Source organism: Pteropus alecto, unplaced genomic scaffold, assembly GCF_000325575.1.
Source record: "Pteropus alecto unplaced genomic scaffold, ASM32557v1 scaffold42, whole genome shotgun sequence".
In the NCBI taxonomy this organism is placed as follows: domain Eukaryota; kingdom Metazoa; phylum Chordata; class Mammalia; order Chiroptera; family Pteropodidae; genus Pteropus; species Pteropus alecto.
The window spans coordinates 11,029,872-11,042,804 of NW_006434825.1; the positions used below are offsets into that span (position 1 = coordinate 11,029,872).

A 12,933-nucleotide genomic window follows, 5' to 3' on the forward strand; every position below is an offset into this window, starting at 1 on the left:
TCAGAAATATATGAAATTTTGGCTTATTTAATAAATATATTCACTTATTCCTCCAGAGGTAGTAGGTTCATTACTGAGATGTTGTCTTCTACGTGGGGTCAGCAGAATTTCTGAAAAATATGGAAAAAATTTAGCATAGTTAGAGTATCGATCTAATAGCACATCAATTCCATTAGTATAGTATTTCCTTTTTTCCCCGTTCTGAGAACCCTTAGGTGGATTAGGAAGAATTTTTAAACCACCAGAGACTAAATCTACTTCCTGGATACATTTTAAATTACTAGTCTCTCAGAGACAGAGTTTCTTTTCAACATTATTTTACTCTAGCTTTTAATATATGTTCTAGATCACAAGATATAGTCATAATTACGGTTTTTTTAATACTGCTGAATTAATTACTTTTGTTACAGATAAGTGATTTCCTTAGTTCACTTTTATATCTGTCTTCAGCTTCCACAATGACTTTGTGACGATCACATTGGTATGGGCAAGAGTGCAAGAGCTTGCTAAAATTTCGGCTATTCAGGGATTTTCCTACTGCTATGCAACCTAAAAGAAAACAAATTAAAGTGATGTATAAATATTACAAAATATCTAATAATAAATCTATGAAAACAAATATCTTTAAGATGGTAATTGAAGTGAAATAAGGAACTTAATTATAAATACGTCAAGAAGCTCAAAGTCATCTGAGAGAGTACAGACAACATATACCATACAGTGAAATAAGTGTCATGATAGAGGTGTGAACAGAGTTATGGTGATATAGAAAAGAAGCAGACTTTGGGCAGTTGTCAGCAGGAGTCACTCGTAGAAGATCCAAAAGGAGCGACTCTTATGCCCAGTTGTAGTTTTTAATGTCTTATTATGGAAAATTTCAAACACACAAGAGTAAAGAAAAAAGTACAGTAAACTTCCATGTGTTCATCATCCAGCTTCAATAATTATTAACTCATTGGTAGTCATATTTTATCTACACCCATGTACACTGCTCTGCCTGCCATGTACACACTAGATTGCGAGGCCTGGAATTTGCATTAAAGTACTATTTCATCTGTAAATACTTCATATGCATCCCTAACAGATAAGGACTCTTTTTTTTTTAACCCACAAAAGCATTACCACACTGATCTTGGTGATTCTTTTATACTATCCCTAGGTGAAAAAAACCTCCAACCATTGTAAAAAACCTCCAAAACAATGTAATAAGCACTTATGTTCTAACAACTTAATAGCCATTTGAAAAAAATAATTCAAACAAAAAATATTTGTATTTCATTCTTATTAACTACAATTATTCCTTAATGTGATGTGTGCACCTATTGGGTATAGTACAACTTCTCAAATCCTGGAGTCAGACTGCACATTGTCATCTTCATTTCCAGCCAGACTGGACACTGCCACATTGATTTTCATGTGGTACTTGATTTTTATCACAACCACCACTGAAAATCTAGCTCCACAAAGACATGATATCTTCAAAAGGAAAGTAGCACAATCTAATATTGAAACTGTGAACTACTTTGAGCTAGTAGTTCATGCAATGTCCAAAAGATATTGACAATTTTGTGTTTCATTTACAAAATTTAAAATTTTGTGTAGTGCCCTTGTGAATTCACTGCAGAGCCTCAGGGAACCTGGGTGGACAGTTTGGGAACTGTGGCTTTAAACTATTGACAGGAGAGGGTTTCAAGGAATGGTAGTCAACAATGCAGAGATACTAAAGGACAAAAAATTTTTTAAAAGTCATTGGTTTTTGGGGGAAAAAAGTGAGGCTTCAGGTAATCTTTAACATTAATGTTTAGTAGAAGCACAATAAAAGAAGCCAGATTGCAGGGAGTTAAAAAGGGAATGAATACACTGAAAAAGAAGGGAGCAAGAGCAAGAATAGTAACCAATGGTGGAAGAAGAGTAGATGACTACTTGAAACAATAGCAAATCACACAAAATATTTGGATTTTCTTTAAGGTGAGGAGAAATTAACAGTTTAAGGTGGTATAAGAGGAGTTAATGGATAGAAAGACAATGAAAAGAAAAGATACAATATTAAAATGGTAAGGGGAAAAAAAAAGAGCAGGGATTCAGATTATAGCTAGATATCAGTTTTAGAGTAATAGAATTAAACTCCACATTGAAGAATGAAGAATAGTAGTATTCTGAGCCTAATGTGGAATAGCCTCGGTCTTCACTGAGCAGCATGCAAGAATAAGAAAAAAGGGAAATTACTGGGGTTTGAAGGAGAAGGGATGGAATACACATTGTGGAACATTTACAAGAGCCCTGCAGAAAAAATAATGGGGCATGGAACACTAGAAACATTTATATATTTACTATAAACAAATTAGTTTAAATTTATTACTTAATGCCTATAATCTGTACAGCATAATCCAAAATACATACCTGTTTATTGGCTCTCTGAAAATATAAAAAATGTTTACCTTGGTGATTCTTTTATAGTTTCCCTAGGTCAGAAAAACCGCCAACCATTGTTAGGTCCAAAACCAGTAAAGTTAAACTTATAGATGGTATTACTTGTGACAAAAAAATAAAAAAGTATTAGTTATATTGATTCACATAAACAAATACTGGCAGCATAGGATGATACAGATAGAAGGAATTATTTTGAATATGTTATGATACTCCAGATTGTTATTTCTCTAAAGGAAATTAAGTTTAAATCACACAGGGAGAACTATTACAAATTCTAGTTAATGAATATCATATAAAGCTTTATTTATGAAACAACTGTAATTGAAAAATATTTACCTGAGCACCTATACTTGAATGTTTTGGAACAATTGTCAGTTGAGAGAAAATTGATGACTTCTTTATTTATTATATCTGAACATAATGTAAATGGATCTGGAAAAAAATTACAAAATGCAAGATTTTTTTGAATAATGAAAAGGACCTGACATTTACAAGATTAATTATCAAGATTTTCATAAACTTTACCCTAGCACTACACATCCAGTCATCCTAATGGATAAACAAGTTCTGGATACCAACAAATATGATAACTATTTAGGTGACTGAAGCATTTACAGCAGAAAGAGAGTCAAAGGCGTGGCTTATACTTTAGAGGGCAGATATCCCAATGTACGTTTTTAGCTACGTAGGTCACCTAAATATCTGTTTTCTTGTCAAAGAAGAAACGTTTTTAATTATACCTGTTACTGGCAACTGCTGCCTTCTATTTTTGACAATGGGATCTGGATGTTTAAAAACATGGCCACTGAAAGAAAATAGAAAACAGATTACTAAAGGTAAACATACTGTCTGGTGGATGGACAAAAGTTTCTGTAAGCAATGGTATGATTCTGGGTGTTCGGCAGGCAGAAAGAGCTGGAGTCAGGATCTACCAAAATCTACCAAATTTTGCCAAAGTGGGGTCTTCAATGGTTATAATCTTGTTTCTAAAAGGGGAGTTAAACAAGACGGCAGAGGACAATAATACTGATGTCAACAGAAACATGGAAGAAAAAGTTATAAAAAGAAATATAGGAAGAAATGGAGGCAAAAAAGGGAAAGAACAAAATGATTTGGCCCAAGAGTACATCTCACTACTTCCCAATTCTGTATTCCTGAGAAATCAATATCGAGAATGCTTTTGAAAAGGAAAAAAGGGATGGTAACGATGTAATCCATCTTTCTAATATGTTGTTTGCCCTGCAATCTTCCCAGAACATAGTAGCATCCTCTTAAGTTTCCCTCCTAGCACAGTAACCATCAGAACACAAGGATTTAAGAAAAGCTACAATCCCAGATCCAGCCCCACAGGGTATCTATCTATCTGCAAGGGAGAAAAGACGTGTACTGGAGGTAATGTGCAGGGAACAAATGAAAAGGCAAGCCTAAACCAGATTTTCATCACACCCTACTACTCCCTTTTATTAAACTTACAAACTGGTTTTTGATACATTGTTGATGGATTATCAATGCATACATTACTTCAGGTATAGGGTTTCAGTTTTAGTTTTCTGAGTATTTTTTTAAATTAAAATCTGATCATGTCACTCAATTTAAAATCATCAATGGCTCCCTCTACCCTATGAGTTAAAACCAACAGTCCCGAGTATAACATGCAAGGCCCTAGATAAACTGGCCCATACTTCTCTGTCCAAACTCCTTTCCCAACATTTCTTACTTTAGGCTCCTCCCAGGACCATATTTTATCATTTCTGTATCCCAGTGCTTAATGGTGTGGCACACAGAACTGCATAAAAAATAATTACTAAATAAATTTAAAAAAAAAACAATTATTAAACAATACCTCGATTGAGAAACAAGTTCTTTTTTTTCAGAAGTTGTTTCTTCATGTAAGTTTTGATTGCAGCTTGAATTGGATTTATATAAAGTCTCATTTTGCCCACTCTCCCTATAACAAGCATTAACTGGATTTGCACTCTTTAACAGGGTCTTCATTTGGTCATCGTTTGTGCATGCTTTAGACATGAATCCATGGGACTTACAACTCTGAAGCTTTCTAGACTGGCTTTCATCCTTATCTTCTGCTTTGGGACCGCCACTAATACTATCTGCATGGAGGTATTTCAATGTATTTTGAATATTTATGTTCATAGGTGAAACATTATTCTTATATTTTTCTCTTTGTATTTTTTCCTATAATGTAAAAATAACAAGTAAATAATTTCAGGTAATCTATTTGTTTTAAAATCCAATTTACAATCCCTTTAAATAATGCAGAAAAAGCTTATGATTGTCAATAGAATATACATAATAAAAGGAGCAGTTTACATCAGAAAGAAAAGGAAGTTTATTCAATAAATGATTTAGAGACAACTGGGTAGCCATTTAGGTAAAAAAATAAATTGGATCCCTACTTCACAATTTATACAAAAATAAAGTCAAAATGAACTAAATATTGAAATATAAAAATGAAATTATATATGTTCCAAAAGAAAACTGTTTTACTATTAAAGAGAATAAGACCTTTCCAACTATTACACAAAATTGATGAATCATAAAAGAAAAAAACTAATAAAAGAAAAGAGAAAAACTAATATATTTTACCACATAAAAATTTTTTTAAAGTTCTGCTGGAGATCAAGAATATAAGAGGGAAAAAAACTCAGAGAAGAAAATGGCCAGAAGTAAAACTAAATGATAAAACACCTAGAAAGAATATATATGTCATATCTTTGGTTACGGTATAATTTTTCTACTAATGTTTACCAAAAGCTACTACAATAAAATGTGAAAAAGAAAACAACAGTGTAGAAAAGTGGGCAAAAAAGATTAACAGTTCCCAGGAAATATAAATACCTGTTAAACATATTAAACAGTGCTCCATCCCACTTATAATAAGAGAAGTGAACATTAAAGCTACACTGAAATATCTTTCTTCATTTATGACATTGGCAAAGACCAAAAGGTGATAGAGAAACTCTTACACATTACAGATGGGAGTGTAAATTGGTACAACCTCTGTGGAGAAACAATTTGACAGTATCTTTCATAATAAAAACTGTGCATATCTATAGATACTTTTGTACATACAAAATGTTAATGTTATTAACTGCAGCATTGTTTGTAATAGCTAGAAGCTGAAAATAACCTGAATGTTCATCAGAAAGGGAGCTAGCCCATCCATTAATGGAATACTCTGAAATTGTTTTTTAAAAAAAGGATAAAGAGGGCTTCCAGGTAAGGATAATGCATTTATCACCCATATTTATTTTTAGTCCTTCCAAAAAAAAAAAAACAATAACAGTTTTTAAAAAGGCATAAACCCACAAGGATAGGAAAAATGGAAGAAGAAATAAAGACAACAAAATTTTGGAAATTGGAAAGCAGGTAGGTGAAAACTTACTTAGCAGACTTTATAAACCTGACATGAAGCTAACAATGGGAAAAGCCAAGAAACTACCTAAGATATGCTACCAAATTCTCAAAAGGCTCAGAAATTGGAGGCCAGGAACCTCTAGATGGTGGAGTAAAAAACGGGAAGATTAGATGAAAGTCTGTTTAAGAAGTAATTGAATTACTAAATCCCAAGCCCCCACATACACATACTTAAGCAGCCAGTTGATTTGACACCAGAAGGTGTAAAGTATAATTGCCCAGTGATTCCACTCCTAGGTATTTACCTAAGCGAAATGAAAATGTATACTGCACACAAAGAAGTGTATGCCAATGTTCATAGCACATTACTCATAGTTGCCAAGATCTGGGAGCAATCCAAATGTCCAACAATTGGTGAATAGACAAGATATAGTATGTTCATATTATGGAATGAACAAAATATTAACAACATTGGTGAAAATCAAAAACATTATAAGTGAAATAAGTCAAACACAAAAGGTTATGTATATGATTCCACTTACATGAAATTATAGAAAAGGAAATCTAGTGACAGAAAGCAGACCAGTGATTGCCTGGGCCTGACGATAGGGAATGGGACTGTCTGCCAAGGGACACAAGGAAACATTTAAGATGAGTGAAATGTTCTATATCCTGATTGTCATAATAGTTATACCACTGTATAAAATTGTCATAACTTGAATGTATACTTAAAATGTGTGACAATCATTGTATGTAAAAAATATCTCAATAAAAATATTTCAGAAAAAAATTATTTAAAGCAAAATAATAACATTACTGGGTAGTTAATAAAAAATGTAGCAGTAAAATATATGGCAACAATAGCACAAAGAACAAAGGGAATTGTAAGCACACTACTATAAAAGTCTTACAATATATGAGTGGAATAATATTATTTAAATATAGACCATGATAAGTTAAAGATGTATATTATAAACCCTAAAGCAATCACTAAAAAAAACCAAGAATGTTTAGCCAATAAATGGAGAAATAATAATGATGAGAAATCATTAAGAAATCATTAAGATGAGAAATGGAATATTTTAAAATAATATAAAAGAAGGCAGGAGAGTAGAAAAAAGGAACAGAACAAATGGGACACAAGGAAACAAACAACAATATGTAGACTTAAACATATGAATAATTACATGCAATGTAAATGGAGTGATCACGTCAATTAAAAGGCAGAAATTGTCAGACAGGATAAAAAAAGACCAAACTATATACTGTCTACAAGAAATCCATGCTAACTATAAAGACATATGTTACAAGTAAAAGAATATGTTCATCAAAACTAGTAAATGTGTGAACAAAATGTGGTATAATCATACAATGGAGAATTATTAGGCCATAAAAAGGAACAAAGTACTGATACATACTAAATTATGGATGAGCCCTGAAAACGCTATGTTAGTGAAAGAAGCCAGTCACAAAAGACCATGTATTACACGATTCCAGTCACATGAAACGTTCAAAATAGGCAAATCTATAGACATAGAAAGTAGATTAGTGGTTGCTATGGCTGGGAGGTAAGGGATGCAGGGAAATAGCTAAAGGGTACAAAATTTAGGTGATGAAAATATTCTAAAATTGACTAGTGATGGTTGAACATATCTGTGAATACACTAAATGTACATAAGTGAATTGTATGGTATATGAATTACATTTCAATAAAGCTATTTTTTTAAAAAAAGGATTGAAGTATTTATATACACTACAACATGGATAAACCTTGAAAACATTATGCTAAATGGAAGAAACCAGTCACAAAAGACTACATATTATATGATTAGATTTATATAAAAAGTACAGAATAGGCATATATATAGAGACAGAAAATAGATTAGTGGTTGCTCAGCCTGGTGTAGGGGAGAGGGGAGGATAAAATGGAGAAATAGGGAAGGTGACTGCTAAAAGGTATGGGGTTTCTTTTTGGGGTGATGAAAATGTTCTAAAATTGATGGCATAATGCTCTGAGTATACTACAAACCAATGAAATATGTACTTTAAATGGATCAATTGTATGGAATGTGATTTATATCTCAATAAAGCTGTTACAAGATGTTTAGAGTTGTTTACACAGGTGATAAATTGATTATAATATAAATGTCCATCAATAACAACTAGTTAAATCAATTATGGTAACCTATGATATTGACTACTAAGCCATTTAAAAGAATGAAATTACTATACTATACTAAGTTAGACACTATGTTTTTCTTTTTAAAAATGTATACACATATGAATACACAAAGCATACTTACATAGTAAAATATGGAAATGTATGTGTATATAAATATACACATACACATATACACATACATATATAATAGAGAGAGATTACTACATCTCCATCTTTTCTTTTTCTTGAACCCCTATTATATAAATGTTAGATCTCTTGGCTCCATCTTCCATGTCTCTTATTTTTTTAGTTTTCATTTCCACTTTTTAAAAAATCTAGGTTCAAAGATGATTCCTCAAGTATTACTATTAAATTTTAAATTTAAAACCATTAAAATTTAAAAAAAAATAACTTGGCAAGAAAAATCTTTTACCCTCTAACCTCTATTGTTAAAAAATATTTGAAAAAAGTTCTGTATTCTTTGAAACAAAGAAGCCAACCTCATTTTCTTCTGCTTCAAGCTGTTCTATTCTGTGAAGGATTTCCTTTGCTTTCTTCCAGTACTCTTCAATATTCTTCTCTTTCATATTTATGTTCTTTAATTGTTCTGCTTCATTTTCACCAAAAGAATATTCTCTTAGACTTAATTTCTCAGCTTTGTAATATGGAAAAAGCAGTGAGTTAGTTACTAGAAATGTTATTTTAACACTTTAAATAAGGACAACCTCATATCTCATACCCCCTTCTCTAAATTTTGCCCACCTAGGCTATCTCTACTACCCAAGCAGTACTGAGAATAAGTGGAAAGCAAGAGTTTAGCAGAGGCCCAAGACCCAAAAGTTATAAAACAGACTTTATTCTTCAGAGTTATAGGAAAAAGAATAGCATGAATATGTTATGTCAGGCACATAAACACCCTCAGGTGTATGGATACTGGTTTTAAAGTAGTTTGTTTTTTTAAAAAAAGTTTTCATAAAGTAGTGTCTTCCCATAACCTTTTAAATTCTCTTTCACATGTTGCAGCAGCAATTTTTTCTTTTACAAAGACCAAAATCCTTTTCATGGCCACTATCCTTTTCATGGCCCACTAACTCGTGCTCCAGCCAGACTGGCTATCAGTTGCTTCGATGCACCAGGGACCTCCTATTACAGGGCCTTTATGCCTCACTGTAGCTTATGCCTGAGACACTGGCCCATAACAAATTCCCTTCTTCTCACCTAATTAACTCTATACATTCAGGTCTCGCCTCAAGAATCATTTCCTCCCAAAGCCTGTTCTCCAAATCTAGGCCATAGTCCTTTGTTACAGGTGCTCTAAGATCTGTGCTCCATCCATTCTAAACCTTTTTATTACCTTATAATAATACATTCATTTTTTAAGACTATTCAATTATTATCTATTTCTCCAATTAAACTAAATTCATATCTATGAGCGCACAGATTCTCATCATTATATCCCTAATACCTAGCATAGTGCATAGCAAATTACAGGCAAACATTTTTTAAATAAATGAATTTATATTATGATTTAATCATGTCTCCCATAGCCCTCAAATTTAAGTCCTACAATTGAATTTGCCCATGTTGCATAAAATAAATGAATTATCTATACTGTTGCTCTCTTCCATATAGTTTTTTTTATATGCTGAAATACTCTAGTTGTCATGTCCAAATTATATACTCTGCTTTTCAGATGTAAGAAGAGCCTGAGAGCTAAAGGAGCCCGGTTCATCAAAGCAGATATAAATTCCCCTTTTATAAACTTTGCCCTTTTTTTTTAAAGTAACAGAAAACTTACTAATTTTTTTGCAGTTGCAAAGCACAAAAGTGGCAGCTTTGTTTAGTTCCTCATTCTGAGATTCAGTTAAGGCTTGTATCATGAGTGGAAGCCCATTGTTTTTAAAAAGGTCAATCTGATTTTCCTCTGGAAAACATATCAAAAATTAAAGTAGAAGACAGTTATCTTATCATAAACTATTTGCAGGAGGTCATAATTCTTCCATGTAATAATTTTGAACATAGTTCCAATTTAAAATTAGAGAAAAATATAAATAGTTTCAAAAGAATTTTCAATTTAGGAAATAATGGACTCAGAAAATACCTAGTCTCATCAGTGATGATTCCTGAAATACAGCCACAGAGTAATGCCATACTTCATAAGCATAGACAAATGCCCTTATTTGGTTTTAAAAAAGGTTATCCATCAAACCTTAATAAAAAATAAATTTTAAATTTAAAAGGTATACTAAATCCTAAATCATACAGAAGAGAAAGAACAGAGAAACAAACTAATGGAGGAAATAGAAAATGACAGAAAGAAGAGAGGAGAGAAGTGAGAGAGTGTAAACAAAAGAGAGTGGAAAGTCGGAGGGTGAGAGAAGATTGAAGAGAAAAGGAGAGAGTAAAGTAAAGAGAGTTGGAAAGCAGAAGGAGAGTGGACAGAGAGAAAGTGGTGAGAGAGTAGAAAGAGGGAGGAAAATGGAAGGGAGAAAAACGGTGAGAATGATAGGTAGAGAAATAAAGAACCTTTGAAGGTTTGTAGCAAAGGAGAACAGGATATCTGTGCAGCAGTGTGAGGAGTGGATTGAAAAATGGAGATAGAAGAAAAACAGAAGGAGGAATCTATTGCAATAACATTGGTGAAAGAGTTTGAGGGGCTGAGTGCCTAAATTGGGAGGGTAGCACTGAAACTGGGCAGAAAGGGATAAGGAAGGGTAAACAGAAGTAGAACCACAGGTCTTAGGGACTGACTAAATACAATGGATTAAGAAGGATGAGGAGCAAAATGACCAGTTTGGGACCTGAATGACTAGGAGAAAGGCAATATTTTAAAGGCTTTCAGATTTCTAGGAGGAAAAAAACAAAAGTGTAGTTCCATTCCACTGGTTTTAATAAACACACTAAATAAATCCAATACTTACCACAAACCTCCGTGCAATGACCGAGAGTAAGAATGATGCTAAATTTTTCTTCTGAATCCAGACTTTCATGAAGCAGTAATGCCAGAAGTTTTGAAACGATATGGTACTTGGATAGTACTTCCCCAAACATAGCTATTAGCATAAAATAAAATAAAAAAGTACAAACTTAAAACTTATAACTATACGTATATTATTTCTCATACTTTACATATACTATTTTTTCAGATCTTTATCCTGGGAGAATACTATATATCTATATAATATCCAATATTCATCTAACATATATATAGATATGTGAATATAAGTAAATGCACTGAAATAAGATGGTGGCTTATATAGCTTTCATTAATCCCTCTTCTCATATTAAAGATATTTTACTTCAGCAAATTTTTTGAAGAACTGTTTCTTCTTAATTGTCCTGCATAATGTTGGTAATATGAAGCAATAATGCTACCTTCCTAAAAGTGAAATATGTGTACTCTCTCCTTATACACTTATCTCAATTGGACAGTAAAGACCTTCCTATGTATTCAACTCTTGCCTATCAGTGAAATACTCTGCTAACTGGCCATGGTTCTATTGATGTTAATGATGCAGTGAAGCATAACTGAAGCTACGCTGGGATATGACAAAATTCAAGAAGTCCACCATTTTAAGCTATATTTCTTATAAGGCTTTTAACAGAGTTCACCCAGAGTCTAACAATATTTACATCAACAAAAAGGTTGTGAATTCCTTAAAGGACTATATCTTAATCATCTTTGAATCTCCAGAGCTCACATAGAGCCCAACACATAGCAGGACCTCAATAACTGATTTCTTTTAAACCTACTTATTTTTTCAGTTATTTGTAAATGTTAGGAGTTGCTTATTACAAAGATTTATAGATTATCAATCCTCAGTTTTGTACATGTGAGAAGCATCCATGGGTTCAAGTCTGGTTCTGTCGCTCACTAGTTATGTTTGGGTAAGTCAGACCACACACAACAGAAAGAGGCATAACTTAATCCTTTATATAATTTTTTAAAATCTATAAATAGGGTGTTCCATTCCTATGTCTCCAAAATGTCCCTTGATTTCTCATCTAAACTCTTTAATTTAATGCTATTGTTAAAGTGAAACAAAGGTTTAGGAATGATAGAACCTATCATGACACTTGAAGTAAGAAGACATAGATTTGACCCGTTAGGGAAGTTATAACTTCCATGGGAAAGAAAATAAGGAGTTAGACTCGATCATTTCTAAGATTCTTTCCCACTTGTGAAAAACTGGAAGTCCAATCCATGTTAGTGTTCAAGATACCATTTCAATACTTACCATGTTGAAGTCAAACAAAATGTAATTGTAGAAAAATTACTAAGCATTTTCACTCACGATTATCAGCAATACACGCATCCACGGTCTTTGTCACCACCACTGCAAGCTTAGCACTGGAAAGAGTCTTGTGTGAATCAGATTCTAGTTGTACAAGAACTTGAGACAATACGTCCAGTCCACCCACAGATATAAAGTATTTCTGAACACGTGCTTAAGGAATAAAGTAACAGAACTATTAATATCTCAGAGGACAATTATATGGCTTCATTCAATTAATTTGCACTAAATATAACATTAACTTGACTCTTTCAAATACAGTCATCCCTCTGTATTCACAAGGAATTGATTCCACACAGATACCAAAATCTGAGGATACTCAACTCTTTTATATAAAATGGCATAGTATTTCCACATAACCCATGTACATCCTCCTGTATACTTTAAATCATCTCTAGCTTATAATACCTAATACAAGTCAAATGTTATGTAGTTATTATACTGTATTGTTTAGACAGTAACAGCAAGGAAATGATCTGTACATGTTCAGTACAGACACAACCATTGTAGGCCTTACTACGTAGTACACTTCAGGAACAAAATAATTCTTTTAATATTTTAAATTGGTCGTTTGGTTGAACCTGCAGATGCAGAAAACATGGATACAGGGCCAAGTGTACTTACTAAAAATCTCGAAAAATCGAGTCTTTGCCTGGGCATATACATAATAAT

General features: G+C 32.7%; 1 protein-coding gene across 1 annotated transcript in view; it reads right to left on the bottom strand.

The window, feature by feature from the left end:
• The window catches only part of TERB1 (telomere repeat binding bouquet formation protein 1), a 31,257-nt gene that overhangs the window by 7,078 nt on the left and 11,246 nt on the right, over window positions 1–12,933 (bottom strand). The window contains exons 9-17 of the mRNA XM_025045250.1: window positions 12,262–12,414; window positions 10,888–11,019; window positions 9,765–9,890; window positions 8,467–8,621; window positions 4,274–4,623; window positions 3,171–3,235; window positions 2,767–2,862; window positions 400–549; window positions 45–110 (exon numbers count right to left, since the gene is read on the bottom strand). Of these exons, the coding sequence (XP_024901018.1) occupies window positions 45–110; window positions 400–549; window positions 2,767–2,862; window positions 3,171–3,235; window positions 4,274–4,623; window positions 8,467–8,621; window positions 9,765–9,890; window positions 10,888–11,019; window positions 12,262–12,414 (1,293 nt within the window). The remainder of the gene's footprint in view (window positions 1–44; window positions 111–399; window positions 550–2,766; window positions 2,863–3,170; window positions 3,236–4,273; window positions 4,624–8,466; window positions 8,622–9,764; window positions 9,891–10,887; window positions 11,020–12,261; window positions 12,415–12,933) is intronic.